This window comes from Bombus huntii, chromosome 2 (assembly GCF_024542735.1).
Source record: "Bombus huntii isolate Logan2020A chromosome 2, iyBomHunt1.1, whole genome shotgun sequence".
Lineage (NCBI taxonomy): Eukaryota > Metazoa > Arthropoda > Insecta > Hymenoptera > Apidae > Bombus > Bombus huntii.
The window spans coordinates 18,180,251-18,200,391 of record NC_066239.1 but is presented as its reverse complement, the minus strand read 5'-3'; the positions used below and the strand labels follow the sequence as shown (position 1 = coordinate 18,200,391).

Below are 20,141 nucleotides of genomic sequence, written 5' to 3'. Positions count from 1 at the left end.
TTCTTGTCCCCCTGTCCCGACCCCCATACCTGTGGCGGTAAAATGACACGGACCAATCGCTGCTGCAATTTTGTAATCACCACCGTCTGGTCTTGGGACGCTTCTTACTAAAAATAGATATCGAGAAAGATCGCTCCGGGCGAGCGGAGCACGACCAGTCACCGAAAAGTTCCTTGATTACAACCCCCTTTTGCTCGATGAACCTGACTAAGCGGAGACCCAAGGTTCTTTCGTATCGTCAAGGTCTTAGCAACGTCGTTTCCTATATTTTACAGCCTTTCTATTTTTCTCTCTCTTTCATTACAAAATAATTCGTCTGCGTGGTCAAGTAATCTCTAGTTGATTATGTTCGGCAACGTAAGAGAGATTCTAACCAAAAATTTCTAACCAAAAATGAGATTCACGATCTTTCGGTATTATCTCTGGGTAACCGACGATGTTTCTTCTACCTCACGATCTTCTCTCTTTTCTCTCTTTCTTTTTTATTGTATTAAGGAATAATTGAACAATATGATGCAAAATACTTGAAACGGACACTTTCGTGTATCTTGAGGACTTTTGATTGCAACTCTTGCGCACGACGATCATGGTCAAGGTCTTGCAAACGATGTTTCTTCCATTTCACGATCACGCGATATCTAGTTCAAATAGTCCTTCGCACGCAGAAAACTACTGCGAAGAATTGGCCGTGGAGACCGCGACGTCGCGAATAATTTATATGAAAGATCAGCAGGAGAAAAAGAAGTATTGGAAAGGGGACATGAAAGTGCAGGATGGTCCCTAAGAGGAAGAAGAGGCCGCTAATCCATCCATGAATCGAACAAAGACGAGGCTAACGGATGCTGGAACGAAAAAGAGTAATACAGAACGAAAGAGAAAGATTCACCTCCCTTTACGTATTATGTGCGCACACATAGAAAACGAAGAGCGACGAACGAGGACGAAAGAAACGCACAGAGGACGGGATAAACCTATATATCAAATGCTAAAGAAGAACAGGGAAAACGTGATAAATGAAAGAGATAATAAGTTATACGCGTTACAGCTTTTCTATCGTAAAAGAAAGAAAAAGGGGCAAAGAGAAATAGAAAGAAAAAGAAATAAAGGAAGGAAGGAAGAAAAAGAGGAATAAAAAATGAAGAAGAAACGCGAAGAGGGATAAAAGAAAAAGAAAAAGGAATAAAGGATGAGACTGAAAACGTGGAAGAAGAGTGACAGAGAAGAAGGGAGACGGAAGGGAGAAAGAGTGAGAAGGGAAGAGAAAGAATGAGCCCGGGTAAGACGGTAGCCCGGTGATTTGTATAGGGCCTCTCGTATTCCACCTCCCGCCCAAGCGTCTCTGCCGCACGGCGACTTGGGACCCAGGAATGTGGAAGGAGGACTCCGAGGACAGGAATCGTCGACGCTGGCGCGCGCGCACTCCTCAGTTCGCTGGCGCGGGTACAAGGGATTTGGAGGACGAAGGTAGCGAGTTGAAGCGAGTGGAAGCAAGTGGAAGAGAGTAAAACATAGCAGAAGAGAGTAAAAGAGAGTGGAAGATTGAGGACGGAAGGGCAGAGGGGTGGGGAGTAGGCCTCTGCAGAGCAGAGAATGGGTCTCAGCAGGTCCGTTGGATATATACCTCGATGAAGCTAAGGCTGCGTCACATCACAACAGGGCTTCAACGTCCTTCCTTCCCCTCCATTACACATGCCGATCTTTCTCCTTCGCCGATCTCCTCTCGTAAGCAGCACCTCCTGTGCACCATTTGCCGAACGTTAGCGGTCCCTTTTACTCTTCCTTTTCTTTTATCCTTCTTCCTTTCTTTTTTCTTTTCGTTTTCTTTGTTTCTCTGCTCCTTTTTGGAATTCTTTCGCAGCATTTTTTATATCGTCTTGGCACGTTCTTCTCTTTTTTTCCTTTTGCTCCGTTTAGTCCTTATATTATCTTCTGGTTCTCCTTTTCAGACTGTTCCTTTCTACTTTCTTTCTACGCTCTCTTTTCCGTTTCGTTGCGACGTTTCGTAGCATCGAAAATAGTAGTAAAATCGAAATGGGATCGTTCCGATGAATTCACAAAAAAAAAAAAAAAAAAAAAAAAAAAGAAAAAAAAGGAGAAAATTCCATCGGCGAGGAATGCTCGTCGGTGTTCTCCGTCCCCTCTCGTCTTTCTTTTTCGGCCATCCTTCCATCTTCGTCGGGTTTCCCTTCTTTTTGCGTTTCTTCCTCGTGGGCCCTGCCCTTCCTCTCTCGCTTCCTCTCTCGCCTCTTACCTCCATCTTTCTCTCATCCGCATCGCCCTTCGGGTCTCCCTTTCTGGCATTCGTGGTCGTAACAACGGGGACACGTGTCCACGAAGCGAAGCCTCTCACATGAATGGGTCATTCATAAGGTGTAATGGCGTTTTATAAATTAAAACGCGTCGTCGTTTGATTTATATTACGCGATCGCTAATGAAACCCCGTGCATGTCGAACGGAACAGTGGTGAGGGCAGGGTGGGGGAGGCGGCAATACAACAAGGTAAAGGGACGAGGGAGGTGCACCGAACCAATCCAGGAAGGCTCGTCCGTATTACGGAGGCAGTTTTAGGGTTCTCTCCACGATACATATGTATATCGGTTAGCCAGTCGACGTCCTTAGCTAAACTTCTGCCTGCTGTCCTCTTTCATTTTATCTTCTTTCGATCGACGAATCCATCCCAGCTACCAATCAATCGCGTCCTTTTCCCCTTTTCACTTTCTCGTCTTCTTTAACTTCGTTTTTTCGCCATGCTTTATTTCATTTCTTCCTTTTCTTTTTCTTCTTTCCTTCCTGTTTTCTTCCAGGCGATCCACCGTCCTCGTCTCTATTTCTTCCTTCTCTCTTACCTTCCTCTTGCAACCTTCCTCGTCTTCTATCTCGCTTCGACTTGTACTTTGGCTGCCGAAAGGCACACACAGTGCCCGTTCTCACTCGGACGTATACATGGCGTGTTTTGTTCGTCGGAATAATTTGATCGGGATGAAATATGCGATGAGCTCCAGATAGTGGCCTCCGGTGGAGGAGTGGTGGCCGGTGCTGGTGGCGCTGCTCTTGGTACACCGTGCTTCGCTCTCCTCTGGTAGTGATGGTGCTAGTGGAAGCAACATTTTATCCCCCTCGGTCCGCGTTCAACGGAACTCCATCTATCTTCCGTAATGCAACGCGAGGTCCGCTTCGTTACTCGCTGCTACGAACGTGTAATAACCTTCTGAAAACTCTGTATACAATTTCGCTGCATATCCACAGTTCTTGTCGAACGTCGTTCTACGGCACAGCGAATTTTTTTACTTTTCATCTGTTTCTGTACCGCGCGATTCTGCTTGACCGATAGAACGCGTAAACTTTATGCACGCTTGACTTTTAAATTTATCGTATCTGGGTCTTCAATCTCGATGGGTCAAGATCTACGAGACACGCAAGAAAAATGTGATAAATTCGATATGACCCAAAACAAAGTACAAAAAGTACAGTCCTGTTCTGTATTCCGCGGTGGAAAAGCGAACGCATCGCTTGGACGTCGAAGCGCGGGTATTTTTTCATCGGGAAACTTTATTTTCTTGATTTTGTTCGCGTTCCACCGCTGCATCGCGAAGCCTGTAACGCGAGCAACAGCAAATGTTCGATCGAAGATCGCGAGATTAGTGCGAGTACGAGATGCGATGAAAAAGCAACGAGAATATGTAAATGCAACGTCTGGACGTTGAAACGCGAGTTTTCTCATCGAAGAATCTTACTTTGAGAATTTATATCGTTTCGTAGGTCAGTTTCATACCAAAGAATTTCCTAAATGCGAGGCGTAGTGAAAGAGTAACGATACTACGCAACTTTAACGCGAAATGCAATCCTTCTTGTCGAGAAGCGTCGTTTTTCTCGCACTGTTTCGCGTAACACTGCATCCACGCGAACTTTAATATACAGATTTGTAACACAAGAACGTAGACGTTGACTCGTAAAAGATCGATTTTTAATATATTCATAATACAAGGGGCATCGAACGTCGAACCACAACGTTTTTCCAATATGGGGTGTGATTAAAATATTTCTAGATTGTTGGAATGCCACGTCTAAACATAAAAGCGTAATCTTTCTCATCTCGCTTTACCGAGTCTTACTTTTCCGATCCTATCGAGCAAAGTCAGTCATGGCGTTTCAAGTTCTGACGTTTTTCTCGATAAATCTGATCGAGAGATTATTATTATCTTACTATCGGAGACTGTCGGGTCTTACGAATATTTTAAACAGCAACTTTATTTCTGTCTTAAATACTCCGTAAACGCATAAATGTTCATAGTCTGATTATTAATCTTGCCAGTTGTCAGTACTGATAAATTTTTTACGCCATTCGTATCGAGTATTCTATCTGGTTGGCAACTAAGTGATTGCGGATATTGTCATTAAGCGTTATCGACAAAATCCGCAGTCGCTTAGTTTCCAACACGATATGAGCCACTGAAATCCCATGTAGCGTATTCCTTTTGAAAGATGACGCGCCGTTTAACGATGGAATGCTACGATCAACGCCGAATACCACTCGTGTGACTGTCTACGGAGACTCGTCTCCAGTTGTAATTATCACAAAGGATGAGAAAAAAAGAAGAAGAAAGATAGAAAGAGCTCGTCTATCAGATCTGAAAATAGTATTCATCTAAAGAACCATGTACAATATAAATCTTTATCGTGTAAGGCGTAAGGAAAGCGATCCATCAAACGATACCATATAGATTACGCATCTGTGCATTCCTTTAAAATTCTTCACACACTTTCGTCTTGAAGGCTGAAAGGTGATATATATATATATAAAAAAGAAAAAGGAAAAAAAAAACAGAAGAATTTCAATGCGATTATGCATGACGAAAGACGCACAATAGTATCTTGATCTGAATGATGATTACACGTCATAGCAAACGCATTCCATTCTTTTAAAATGGAACGAAGTAGGCAAGACTCGCTATGATTTCGTACAACGTTCAAGAATCTCTGGTTAATAGTTCCTCGAAGTGATCCTTCTGCGCTGCAAGGCGTGTATTTCTTAAATATACGGTTCTGCTACGAAAGATTTATCATACGCGTGTCTTAATTACTTTGTTACGTTTGCTCGGTGAGTGTGACGGTGCAAGATCGTAAAATCAGCAAGAATCACGATAATACCGCGTTTAATAAGAATAAATAAGCATTCGTTTGTTCAAGTGCGAGTAACGTATCAACGAGAAAAGAAGAAAAAGAAGAATACGTGGTAGTACATCGGGTTGCAACCAACGACAGAAACAACTTGAAGAATTTTCTTACAAATATCCTATTTTCTTTCGCTTGCGATTGATTCAGGTAAATGCGAGAAATTCTCCTTTTTCCGTAGGAATGTACGTTCGCATAAATGGCTTCAGTTGTAGCAGCATATCATCTGATCGAACTTGAACCTAATTAAACGTAATTCTGCTAAACATTCGTTTCAATAAACCGAGTTATATTGTGCTTTCCTAATATTTAAATTGAAAAAGAAATACGTCGCTTTGCTGGCCGCTGATTATAACGAAGAGAACACTGTTCACGCGAGTCGCGCGTTGCAAAGGACAGCTTTTTCGCGAGTACTTCTCAGCCACGAAAGGACGAAGTGAAAAGAAATGAAAGTGATCGATGGAAAAGAGCGTTTTTTTTCTGTCGCGGCAAGGATTCGCGCGTGAGCGCGCGCTTCACGACGAGAAAAAACCGCGAGGGAACGATCCCCATAAACCCGTCGGTTTCCCAGAAAGAAACAATGTTCTCCCTCTCTTCCCGTGGCGCAGCAATGCGCCGTAACCGTAATTACACCCGTAATCACCCCTGATTGCTGAGAGAGGGACCTGGTCTCCTCTCTACCTTCGCACTCGCTATCTCTTCCACGTTGTAGCATATACGCTTCTGCCAGTCTGTCCAGTAAAATGCCAGTCCTTTTCCATGGAATCTGATCCATGCCAGTTATTTTCTCATCTAGGATGATCTTCGTAGTCTCTCTTCGTCGTGGAAAATTAGAACTGACGAATGAATAGAGAATGTAGATTTACGACCATTAGGTTAAATACGTGCTACGTGATAGTCGGATCACGCACTCCTCAAAATTAGTACATTGTTTTTCACGCGTTACGTCCGTTATTTGCGTTTGTACATTTGTTGTTGATCTCTGTTACGTCATCGTACGAATAATGTCTATCTATCGAGCTTGTATGAACTTTTATGTTTAATACGAGTGGCAATGAAAATTGTATCATTGATAAATTAGCGCGTTAACAACCGCTGATGTAACGTTAGGTTTTTTCGCGACTAATGTATAACCTGGCACCATTGGCGCAATCGAACTGATGTTATTAATAAAGATTTATAAATCATAGATTACAAGTTACTAGTATCGACACATTTTCCCGCACAACGATAATAAGCTTCGTAACTGAACGAAAAAATTGTACTTGTTGCAAATTACGATGGAACTTTATAACATCGCGAGAGAGAAATCCATAATCGACGACTTGTAACTTATCGGTTTACTAATATTAGTAGTTTACGATTAGATTTGAACAAATTTTGTTATATTTTGCAGATTGTATTTATACCGTTGTATTTAATTCTCTAGTTCTATTTTGATACCTCTCAGCATGATGAAAAGAACCACCAGACGTTCTCCTTGTTACAAATTACCAAAATAACGATATAGATACGTTACTGTAGACTGCTCTAGAAAATCTCACACACTGCTTCATCTTCAACGAACCGATAGAATCTACCTGGTTGCTGTTTCCACCCTCAATCCCAATAGGCAACTTACCTTGGTAACACGCATTGGATACATACTTGTCCATCTTGCATTCACGAAAGAATGCAGTCCCATTTCTCGGCGATTAGTCTGTAGCACATTTCCACCGGGCTGATCGCGAGTGGTGGATTCTCTTTGGACTCTACGCGAACTCGGGACAACGTTTTTCCCTCCCTTGTTCTTTTTCCTTGCATCTTCGTCTCGGGGGTCGTAAAAAAGTAAGAACGTTGCCTATGCTCGTTCTGGGCGTGGCGGTCGACAAAAAGAAAAGAGAAAAATGGAAAGAGAACAAGATCCAGTGGAAAGGAGAAAGGTAGAGAAAAATAGAGAAGAGAAAAGGGAGAGAGAGAGAGAGAGAGAGAATGAAAGAGAGAGGAATGGGTTCGAAGACAGACAAAAAGGAGGATGAAAAGGGAAGCGAGACGAAGAAAGATAGAAGGACGTAAGATCTTGCTTCGTCCGTGACTGGAGGGAATCTCTAGTGGGATAAGGTGGACCCCATGGGCCCCGATGGTTGGTTACACGAGGGCCAGGGTTAGCCCTCGGGCAACATTCCCCGGTAATGGTCGGGTTATACCTCGGGTAACACAGGTGCCCTCGGCTACGGAGGGAGAGATCGCACAACCAAAGAACTCCGGAGCTGACTTACGACTTTCTCGGTTCCTCAGCCACGTTCGGATACATCCATCTATCTTCGACGATTCCGGTGCCAATTCCGGCGATCAAAAACGGGGAATGCTAGTAGCCGTTGGAAGGAGAGGAAGGAAGAAGCGGAACCAGAGCGCTACAGGTGAAACAGGCAACGGGGCTATCCACTTTCGTCCGTTCATTTTTGCCAACTGCTCTATGTCCGAAAGAAAAATAACGCGCAAACGGAGAAACGAGGAATCGGGAAAACATTATTTTTTATTATCTTTTGCAAAGTTCGTACACGAGCTTACGAAAGTATTCGGACATTTTTTTCAAATTTGTCCTGTGTTACTTACAATCGGTGACTATTAATATTTGGTAAAGATGGCATTATATCATGACGCTAGAGGTGACTTATGGTATATCTATAAAGACATAGTGATAATAATAACGGAAATAAAAATAAAAGGATATAATATATCAGCGATAACATAACACGATTATAAATAAAAACTGTGGCGGTAGGATTGAAAAGCACTACATCGCATTATCTCAATCTGTTCAACAGATTTAGAACAGATTTAGTGTGTTTTTTAAAGTCTAAGCATACGGTAGTTTGTGCGAATAAAATAGTTTCGATACAAAGGGTTAAAGTGCAGATGAAAAACGTTAGGACGTAAATGAGAATGATATTTATTGTTTGTTATACCCATTACGCAGGAGTAAAATTTTAACTATCACGTTTCGAATGTTATCCGATCCTATTTTAATTCATTAAGGACCAACATTGTCTTAACGAAACACACGTTGCTTAGTTCTGAATAATTCGAGGATCCAAAGGACTTGTACTCTCGAGGACAGATCTTTGGGATACAAACGTCTACGAGAAAGATTCTTTTATGAGAAGACACCTGAAGTAAAAATTAGATCGACATTTTAATTCCAAATATCATCGTATTATTGATATATATCGAAACGGAGGAAAAAGATGGAGAAGAAGGAAATAAATGGCTTGTATTCGAAGATACATGTATATCGGTAGCGTCGTAGTAAAAGCAATGCTAAAACGAGTATGTGCGTCGATCGGGTATAGATCGTGATGGAAGTTGGCGATAATTTCACATATTTTAGCATCAGAACGGAGAAAGAAGGTCGATGAGAAGAGTAAGAAGGTCTTTTGTCCAAAAATTGGCAGCGTCGTAGTAGAAGGGAATGTTCGCGGTATCGTCGAAAGGCCTCGAAGAACGGTAATTCGAGGTACATTTTTCGTGGGTTTCAGGTCGCTTTACAATGCCTGCTCCAACTTTTCTTTTTAATGACGCTGCTGACTCTCTTGCCGGCCGCAAGAAATACGATGTTCTGACCTTCTTAGGTCGCCACCCCCAACCTTCTTCTCCCGTCTGCCCTAACCTTCCTCTTCTTTCCTTCATCTTTCTTCCCTTCTTCTTCGTCCTTCGCCTTATTCTTCTTCCTTCGCCTCTTCTTTTTCTGCTTCTTTTTCTTTTCTCCCCCACGTCTTACCCGTCTATTCTTCTTCTTGTTGCTCGCTCTTTCCTCCTCCTCCTCCTCTTCCCCTCCTTCGTTTCCTTTTTTTCTCTTGCTTCCTCTTCTTCTTCTTCTTCTTCTCCTTCTTCTTCCGCTTCTTCTTTTTCTCCTTCTTCTTCTTCTTCTTCTTCTTTTGATGCTAGAGGGAAGGCAGCAGGAAGGAAAGTAGAAAGGAGAGACGTCGGCGAGAGGGTTCGGGTTGAGCCTCTTCACCGCGGAGAGTGCATTACATCCCCCCGATTCCTTCTTTCATCCTTGGCCGGCTCCACCGCGGAATGTGGCTCGATCCGCTCCTTCGTGTCTGAAAGGCAGCATGGCCAGCATGCCACACGTGGCACCGGACGTCGACGAGGTGGACGGCTCACGTCAGTGTATCTCGGGCAAATCGAAATATGCTAAATACAGGGTGTCCGAGAATCTCCGAGTTCTACTTGCTTCACTGTAAAACGGAGCAAGAGACGGAAAGAAAGAGGGAAAGAGCATAGGAATGAGAGAGGAAAAGAGAACGAGATACGTAATGTGTTGACGGTGGTGAAGTGGTTAGAAAGAGAAAAGAGGAGAGAAAGATGAAGACGGAGTGGGAGACAGAGTAGGGGAAGCAGGAAAAGAGGGTGGGGAGAGGGCGAAGGAGAAAGAGTCGAGAGAAGAATCGAGGCGCGGCTGTTCGAACACGAACGACACTACCCGGACCGGCTTCACGACGTGGAGTTTTATTGAGGAGCAGATGTTTGAAACGTAACCTATAATGATTCCACACTATATATACGAAACGTTGCTTCGGATATATACGATCCTCGTATATACGGTTTATGGTTTTACCGATGAAGGAGCGTCACGATAACATATTTTATTGCGGCTACGCCGATAATGGTAGTCGGGATGAACAGTTTCGGTCACTGACATCTCCTGGCATCCTTTATAGGTCGCGGCGAGGTTTATGCGTTCCGTGAAAACTGTTTCGTGACGCTTCTGTGAAACGGCAAAAACATGCTGGAAATTGCCCGATCGTCGGTAAGAGATTACACTGTTTGGTAATTGTCATGCGCAGAAGCGTCACTCGGTGTATCTTGTTTCGCGAATTTAGGTTAGGTTTTCAGGTTAAATCGTGCGTGTAATTTGATATTGGCGCGTTGCTCGTACGAGGCTAAAACATTAACGCCAATTGTTAAAGTTAAAAGTGATAATTATCTTTCGTTTTTCGATGGTGTGAAATACGAGTATTACGAGCGAAGCGGACGATGTTGAAGGATATTTCGAAATGCCCGAGTAAGATAACGCGCGTAATGTCGTACGATTGTTGTATTTTTCTACCTTTCTGAGTTAAAGAAAAAGTAAAAGCACGTGTGTACGTATATGCCGGTATCTTGCAAGAGGTTAGCACGCTTCGTTCCACGTGCACCATCCATATACACGTGTATGGTACGTACTTAACATATGTACGTATACCCAAGGTAAGAAGTTTACCAGATACAGAGACATATTTCAATTTATTCCTCGAACAAGCTGAATCGAGGATACATTTAAATGATAAATAGTCAGTTACGATAGATCGAGTTGAATTTTTGTATAATTAATCTCATTTTTTAAATTCTATAGGAACAGTAATTTTCATGAAATCGAAAACCTGAAGTTTCCTGGCTCTAAGAGCGATTCTGTCCAACTACGCTCATCAAACTAGTAACTACATATCAGAAGATGTAAGGATTCATGAAAAATGATGCTTTATAGCGAATCTTATTTTTTTCAACTAGTACTAGGCAAAAGAATTCCAATTTCCCAATGAAAATATTATCAATAGATCGCGGATATTTACACAGATTCATCTTTTTGTAAACGCAACTACAGAAGTGGAACTTTAACAGAATATACTGAACTTTATACTGAATATTACAATAAGTGGCAACTCTACTCGAAATATTTCACATACGTTTGGGTAAATATTAATGCATCGGGGATCTAATTCCTCGTTCAGGGCTGTAGGATAATCAAATTAACTAATTTTACAATTTTATGTTACATAGGATAATCGACTGACGTGTAATCTGTGCGATTCATTTGTAGAATTGCATTACCAAACTTGTTGGTGTTATGCAAAAGTATTGTTCTCAATGTTGATAACTTGTAACTTGAGAAATTTCATTAATAACATTGGTCCAATTGTGCCAGAGAGTCCTATACTTTCTTTGCAGTGTATCTACAAAAATGTATATTCTTGTAAAGGGGAGAACTGTTGCTTATTTCTAACTTAATGTACATCTTGAAAGTTCCTATTGTATGTCTCGTCCTTTTTGATATCAAATTGGCTTGGAAAAAATCGATGTACCTCGCTTTCAATTATGCGATATCATAAGTGTATCGAACATCCTAATCGATCTGTAGCAACGGTATATAAATGTTTAACGTTAGTAAACACGTATAAACTAACCAGAAACTAATAGCTAAAGGCAATGCCTATTATTTTCTTATAGAATCGATGAACGATTAATCATATTTCATTGATCGTAATACAAGTTTAAGAAAATCTTGCTGTCCGATCTGTATTTTGAAAACTAATTGAAGAAATAACTTTGCCGTAATGTATTCGTATTTTCATTGCAACTCCTTAACAAAGTTGTAAATAATTCACGTTTGTGCGACACTTTTGCCTGATTTTACCCATAGAATACACCGACAAAGATCGTCCTGTAAAAAACCCTGTATAAAATATGAAAACACTCATCATGATATTTAGTAGGTGAAACAAATTTCCACGCGGCTCTCCTTCCTTGTTCGATCTGTAGCCTAACAACTGAATTGTATCAAAAATAGTCAAATGTCCAGATACTTCTGACCAGTAGCGTAACCACGCACAATGCGACATAGCGCATAGCGCATGATCGTGGCGCGCAAAGGGGGCTCAGTCCCGAGTTCCAAGCTCCAGATCGAGTTCCAGTTCGGAAAGCGCGTCGCGTTGTCGCGCCATGAGGGTCTGAGAGTCGAGTGTCTGGCCCCATGTGGGCAGGACAGGTTTGGGGGCCCTCTCATTCACGAACATCTCCTCGCCGACAAGCTCTTTCATTGTTTCGCTCGTTTAGGGGTATCGGCATTTCGGACCATCAGCCGTGCAAAAAGTCGAGCGAGGAGAATGGGTCTTCGGGCTCCACGCAACGACCATATCAGGGCACCGTGAACGCGTATGTGCGCCCCTTGTACGGGCCCATTTAGCCCGACCGAAGTCTCCGAATGTCGCGGGCCGAAGCTGTTGTCCATCGGTCAGTCGCGTATTTGCTCCGCGATTATAATAAAGGAACAGCGTCGCTACCGATAAAATTAATTTGTCAGACGGCCTGGATGCCGCTGGCCGCTGATATTTCTTGCGTGAAAAAAACTTTGGCATCAGTTGGAGAAATTGTAGAAGGATTTTGTTTGAAGATTTGGCGGCTAATTCGGAAATTTGTAGAGCATTATCGAGATTCATAGACGATGGTAATTAAAATACTTACACGCGGGTATAACGCGAATGTTTTGTGAAACGAATGTGTTTAAAAAATTGCGTGGATTTGATATTTTCTTCCTTGATAATATGTTTGAGATTTTCTTCGACGATTAAAAGAAACGTACGAACGAAGATAGCTGATTGATCGTTATTTTTCAATGTTTCAGACGGCGAGTACCTTTTCGTCGATCCCGAGAATAAATTAAGCAAATACGCACCGAAAAACTGGCGTAGCTCTCATACATACGTAAGTATCTGACTTGTCGCAATACAACGTTATCAAGAATATCGAAATAATTCCTGGCAAACAAGATCGTGGAATATCGTCTACGTTGTCCGAAATACTTGTTCCAGTTCATTACGAGCTAACTTCAGTTGTCTTAGCGCAGCATTTTATTTGCATCTTTTTCGATCTATTTACATCTTCGAATTCTATTTCTTCGCATTGTCAAGTGTTAAATAATGAAACGAAAGGAATGGCTATCGAGTGTTGAAATTTCACTGTACGCGAATTTATGTTTTTGATACCATCGACCCGCGATAGCACCGTTGCGAGGCTGTTTGTAATTATCGCGACATTTTTGCAAAATTTCGTTTATTTTTCGTGTAATATCGAATAAAATAATGATCGCGTTAAAGCGAAGAAATTGTGTTCTAAAGTGTTCAACTTACAGTAGCATTATTTTCAATTTCTCAATGACGGCTTTTTAGAATGAGTTAAACACGCTATTTCATCCTAACAAAGTGCAAGAACAGAAAATGTGAACTGTACGGTAACTTGATGGTCGCCTGGCCAAGGTCTGTCGCATAATGCATACTTAAGGAATTCATGGGTTTAGATGATTCAGATGTGTATTGGACGTGTAGTCGACTAAATCTGATACGTTCAAGAATTATGTGCAAGCATTTAAAAACCAGGCAAGTTTCACGATGCGTAAAAAAAAAGCTTGTCTCTGAATGTCACTTAATCAATGAATTTAATTATTATTTAACATATGTAACAACACCATTGCATAATTTAATCTGAAACAGGAAACGCGGTCGACGCTTTATATAACGCCTCTTGTAAATTGCATTAACATAATTAAGAGATTTTTTTCATTTGCTTTATCGATACTTGATTAGACATCTTGTACTACAAGCAAATGCGTTAATGAACCAGTTGCTGTGAAATATGATATAGTCCTTAACTTTTTGAAAACTACTAGATTTATTGATATGTTAATTAGTTTTCAAATACTTACATCAACGACCAAAAGTGTTGAGACACTTTGAAAAAGACAGTGCGTTGTACCAGAGTTAATCGCAATTACTAGATCGAATTACAATAATTGTATTCTTTATAATCATCCAGTCATGCGTGATATTAGCATGTTATGACTCGATGAATTTGATTTTTGAAAACTAATATACAGTAATAGAACTGGTGTTTGTTATTGTGAAATTTTGAAGAATTATCTTGGCGCTTGATGAGATCTTCATCTTCGGATTCTTTAATTTTTGAATGAAACTTCTTCTAAACTGATAGAAAGGCTTTGGATGTTAATGCAATTCTTGATATTTAAATAACAGTAAATGTATGTAATAGTATACCTAGTAAAGAGTAAAATATATTACTGCCATGTTTTGCCAATTTGGATCTACAAACTAATTCCATAAGAATGTAGTAGTTATTACTGTTAATTATTAATTTGGTTCTAGTAGATATATAGTAAATTAGGATATACGTGGCTTTATGGAATAAACTGTAAAGAAGATTATAGTAGGCGTAAGCATCAAACTTATAAAGAGATACAGTACGATACGATACAACAACTAGTAACTTGTACAGTTTGCTGAAATTTATATATTGATAGTAATAAACAAGAGAGAATAACAATATAATATGTTATATACTACAAATCCAGTGGTAGCGTATACATCGTTGTATGTTTCTAAAAACTTCAACAAGAAACAATTTTTACTGGAAAAGAAAAAAGACGAGAAATCGTAACGATTATCCAAATAAAACGCCATCGGGTTTGTCATTCGCTACAGACTGTTACAAACTCGCAAAAGCGAATATATCCTAAATTACCGAGTACAAACAAGAACATTTAATTTCCGTGTTACATACCTCGAAATTTACGAAGCAATGAATCCTCGGGCGGAACGATAATCGTTAATTCTCATTCAACGCGCTTAAATAATTTTCAACGATTTACACGATCCTGCCGTTCAAAAGGAATAAAAAGCAATGTACACGTTATATCGATTACGTCGATGTTGATTCCTTCGAAAGGAAGAAATAAGAAAAAAAAAAAAAAAGAAGAGATTCTGATTTTTATATTCCACGAGACGAAACCTTGGAATATCACAATAATTTCTGAATTTATGTTACGCAACAACGAACGCACCAACCGCGTGGATATACACGCATAACGTGTATACGCGACTGGGTCGAGAGAGCTGGAATGGTGCGCCTCGCCGTACCGCGCTGCACCGCGAGGAATCGAGAAAAAGACGATTTAAGAGTAAAAGAAGCGAGCACGCTCGCGGCGAAAGGAGAAGGGTGCGTAGAAGGCCCTCTTCGGCCAAATTAGCATTTCCATCCGCGGGTGCACGATGGCGGCCGTGGTTTTGCCCCGAGGATAGCGCTAAACGAGCGTACAACGGCAGTCCTCTTCAAGACGAGTAGCTTCGCGATAGACTCCGGCAACTCGTCGTCACCACCACGGATACCGGTGTGCGTTGCTTTACTTCTACCTCGCCAGACCCTGGTATCCCTGTGCAGTTGATGAACTGCCTCTCGGTGCTTGTTTATTGCCGAGATTTTTTTAAATTTTCTACAGCCGGTTATCGTATGCTGAACTATACTTTGGTTGCCTCCGCATGTTTATTACTGATATTTTCTATATTTGTAGCAAGTACGCATCGTACTATTACGAGTACAATTCTGTTCTTATCGTAGGACGAATCGTACTTCTGCTCTTTCTCCACGTTCGATAAATTTCGTAAGTTTCCGACCAAGTTTATCGGACGGAAATGTTTGTCGTATAAATAAAATTTTTATAAATTACATTCGGTTAGATTTAGGTTTTACGATCTATAATTTAGACTTGGAAAGCTTTAAACTTTAGTACGCGTATACATATTTTTTCATTCTTACCTATCACAGGATAAATCGTAGATGAGACGTTCCATCCCTTTGGCCCCCTCTCGCTGTTATTAGCGATGGATCTTAGACTTTGCGCAGAAAGTTACTAAAGTGCCGAGATTACCATACACGTAGCTGGGTCGTAATTTAGTTATTCTGTGTCTTTATTCGTTTTTTACCTTCATTATGGGGAGAATTATGGTTTGATTGGACTTTTGCTTTCGAATACTACTATTCATTCCTTATTTTCGTGCAAATGTCGTTAATTTAGTTATAGTTGAACTGTAGGAAATTCTGTTGCTTCTTAATTTCGTTTCTTTTCGTTATTGTCGTTTGGACATGCAACTAATTGATCGTTGTTAAACAAACGTATCTTCTCGTAAGAGATATATCGATAAATATGCTTCTCGCAAGATCTGACCGATTTCTTCATGCATTTTTATAAATAATACCAAAAAAATATTAAATTTAACATATTTCGCCTGTTAGAATTGTTTCTATTATCAAGAAACGAAGTGCACTCTAACGACCATTTATCCATAATTTTCTCGCTTTCTTCTTTAAAACGATCTGATTAAACGTAATCCTAAAATAAATCAACAAGCGATAAAACCCACGAACACGTACATCGCGTGTGATCACAGAGTTCGTGAAGTCCACTTTATTCGTATGAAAAGTCTCTTAATATTGAAATACTCTTAAAAATGAAACAAATAGTCCAATTCCAAAAGCACGGATTTTATCCCAATAAACATGCTCGTAATCACACGCTTGTCATCTCCAAATAATCGAATATCCTTCCATCGTATCGCAGTCCTCGTCGTTCTTTTCTCCCCAAAACAATTCCAACAATTCCACGGAGGACAGTCTGTTGCCCCGTTCGGTTAGAACCGCAGGAATTTGTCAATAGCGTGCAACACGTTCGATCGTCGAAGCAGCACGAGCAGGGAGTTGACCAGTGGAAATTACGGATCCAAGGGTTCTTCGAGTGAGAGAATGAGAGAGAAACGAAGGGAAACGGGAGAGAAGGAAACAGAGAGTGCCGCCTCGTGCGATATCTTCGTATCTGCTCGGAGCGGTGGGACCCCCGTTTCGCTAATGACGGTCCACACCAATAACCAATAAATACTGGCCCGGTAAAACCGGGCTACCGGACTACGTGCTTATCTGGAAGGTACATCGGCTGCGAGGATTTTCTGTAGCCATGCGAGAAGTCCTCGGCTATTAAAACTGGGCTCCTCCCCTATCGGCACTTTCTACATTCCAACTTTATACCTGTGACCCGCGACTATGTCTTTGTTTCTGTAATCGAGGATCGATATCCGAAAGGGAATTTTTGGTCAGAAAAAGAAAGTACGACCGGCGAGAGTGTACATCGTCGCGTATTCTCTTTCGACTTGAAATTATCTCATCGATTTTTTTGTTTCTCTGCTTGCAATTAGCGAAACGTTTGACGAATACCAGCTCTTTGATGCTGTAACGAAACGACGAAGAATTTGAAATACTGGATTTGGAAAATAATTATTTGTTTACGTTCGAGATTTCTCGCACTTTTGGCATCGGATACAAAAAGTACCACCTTTGACTTTTCATAGAAAATAAATAAGAATAATTGTGTTATGTACGATGATACTTTAGATAAGAATTTTACAATATGGTATCGTATCGTAGCATAAAATGTTTCACGCTCAAGTATCATAATCCTGATTTGAACGATGTCACCGATACAAACATCTAGCTAATAGGAATTGCCAATATAAGTCACAAAATAAGGTTTGTTTATCTTTCTTCAATCATTTGCTTTCTTTCTTTTCGTCAGCGAGACAATAAAGTTTTGCGAATACGTGGCATTAATTCTTTTATTGAATAACGAAACTTACGTCAACAATGAACGTAAGATACGATTCATTGGTCGATGTAAAAAATCCTCTTCTCGAACTGCGCGTATGTAAGTACAGTTTCGATGGAATGTCTCATCTACGTACGTAGCTGAGCCAGCGTGTCGCACTTTCGATTTCCATCAACAGTTGTCGAAGACGTCCACTGGGACTTTCACGAGCAAGCTGTCTCCACGTGATCGGATGTCTGATATAATTGGTGAAACGATGTGGATTTGATGTTCGAGTTCGTGTATGCAGGTGTATACATTTATTTTACACCTGTAGAAGGATTAGCTTCTTTTTGTAGGGTCTATATTTTAAGTCTAAAATCTTTATTACCTATGTATTTCATACATGTAATTAGGTAATTATGTACATTGATCTAATTACTTCGTGTCTTAATTTCTATATTTTTAATGGCTCGAAAATACGCCTAATTATCAATATGAATATGCATATGAAATCTTTGTTTTTATTCAAATTTATTAAAATACGAATTTTTATGCAAATTGAACCGAATATTATTTAATTAATATTGCTTAATTTTTACTGAACTACATATGTCTACTTTGGATTTCTCATATGCATATTTTTGCATCTTCGATACATCCTGTTTGTCCTCTTAAAATTACTCGAATAAATCTTCTCAAAATACAGAATAATCTTCGATATTTTCTTTCAAAGATTTCTCTCTTTCGTGAAAAAGATTCAGCAATGTTGTTTCGCATAATAAATAAATTTGTTCGAAGCACGAAATAATTCCCAGCGTTTTCTTTCAAATTTTGAAGTAGAAGAAGGCGAGTAGTATGTAGCGTTGATTGCTAATGAGCAACGAGGAAGATCCATTGGTGCTTGTGTACACACCACTGTAACATGCGTTACATGTATAAAGTAGAATAGAACATACTGTAGAAATACCTGCAAGTAGGCGATTACCGTTCTCCCCAATGGCTCGCACAAAGTGGCAACACGCCAAGCGTCAAGTAACAGCAGTAGTCAATATCAACAATACGCTCCGGAGGAGCCGTTACAACACGTTAAATGTAACTGTGTAATCAATTTCATGCTGTCTCTGTTGTATCGAACGCATCGTCTATCGATGGTTGTCATTATCACATAATTACAGTTGCGTTGTCTACGAGGGTATCCTCGTTCATTTTCAACGGGAATTCATTTCTACCGTTCAATTGCCTCACGTGGAATGTTGTGTTTATTACTCGGTTGTTTTCTATGTTTGGTGTCTCATATTCTCGAAGATGTCCTACTGGACAAATTGTAAAATTCAAATAAATGAATAATAAAAAAAAAGAAAAAAAATTCTCGAAGAATCAGAAGTCAGAGTTTAACCCATTAAAATCCTACGTTGTGTTACGTTAACGCGATATTTCGTCTGTGTGATTTCTTCTTCGTCAGTTCGCATTATCGAACACCATCGCGAATGTACACGGTGAATATGAGAAGGAATTGCAAGAATCTGCTTAAATATTCCGTTACTATTTCTTCCTCCACCTTGGTGCTACAATTTTATAAAATTTCAAGAGATTGAAGTATCCTACGGCAGACTTAAACAACTTTTCCTATTCAAAATTATTACTCTACATCTAGTTTTACCATCGTATCTTCGGAATGACTATTTTTCAAAAAACTATACCTCAACTCAAAATTCTTGGCAGTACAAAAAAAGTAATTTAGACATGTTGTTAATCAAGCACGATAGAGATCGCAGCTTCGTCAAAAATTCCCTAGCACGTGTAGAAGTAAAGAAAAAACAAAAAACAAAAATAAAAAGAGGATAACCAATCAAATTGTCCGATAGACAAAAACTTATCGCGGTTCAATAATCAACGCGAATAGCATCTGGCAGAGCTTCAATGTCATTCACGTAATTGATACATGTACGTATGTACGTATAACCAGTACGCTACAGACGTGTCTATAGTAGCCTGTCCCTATCGCGTGTATGCAAATTCCCGTGTGTTTGTCCTGGACTCTCAATTTTAGCGGCGACTGTACCCGCGGGCCATCCAGGAATGTCTGTGTACCGTGTAGTAGAAGTAACGTGGCGAAGGGCGGAAGGGTAAAGGCGGAGGAAGGACGAAAGAGAGTCGAAAGAGTGGACGTGGAACAGAAGTGGGAAGATGGAGAGGCATATACCGAGAGGTGGATTAATATTTATGGTTCATAAAATATGCGGATGGAGCCGACGGTATAATTTGCTACGATTTGACCGGAGGGTCTAGGTCTAGACATAACCGAGAAACCCTTCTCGGTTTAATTTTCGGCTACCGAATTTGGAGCGGGCTTCGTTATTGGTACCTGTCTCCCCTCGTTCCGTTCTTCGCCTCTTTCAACCTTCCTTTCCTCTCATCTTCGTCCTCTGTCGTCCTCCACGTTCTCCTCTTCTCGTTTCTTTTTACATTCTTCTCCCTCTCTTGCTCTCTTCGCTCTGCCTTCTCCCTATTCAGGTCTGTCTCTATCCGATGATGTATCATCGGTCAGCAGCCGTACACCTCCTGAAAAGTAAAGATGTATTAGTGCGCTAATACATCTAATCTCTATGGGTGAAACCCACGAAATCCTTCTGATTGTTGAATTTCAATGGAGAACCGTTCTGATGGATCGAATAGGCGTGTAGGTGTGAGTGAAAAGAAATTAGGAGCGGATCGATGGTCGTAGCTGTGTGTATAACGAACT

The 20,141-nt window shown here is 40.5% G+C and overlaps 1 protein-coding gene across 9 annotated transcripts in view; it reads left to right on the top strand.

Moving 5' to 3' along the window:
• Nucleotides 1-20,141, top strand: part of LOC126874390 (protein expanded-like) — a 122,364-nt gene that overhangs the window by 86,666 nt on the left and 15,557 nt on the right. For all 9 annotated transcript variants that reach the window (XM_050636366.1, XM_050636375.1, XM_050636383.1 and 6 more), the window contains one exon: nt 12,599-12,678. In XM_050636366.1, the coding sequence (XP_050492323.1) occupies nt 12,599-12,678 (80 nt within the window). The remainder of the gene's footprint in view (nt 1-12,598; nt 12,679-20,141) is intronic.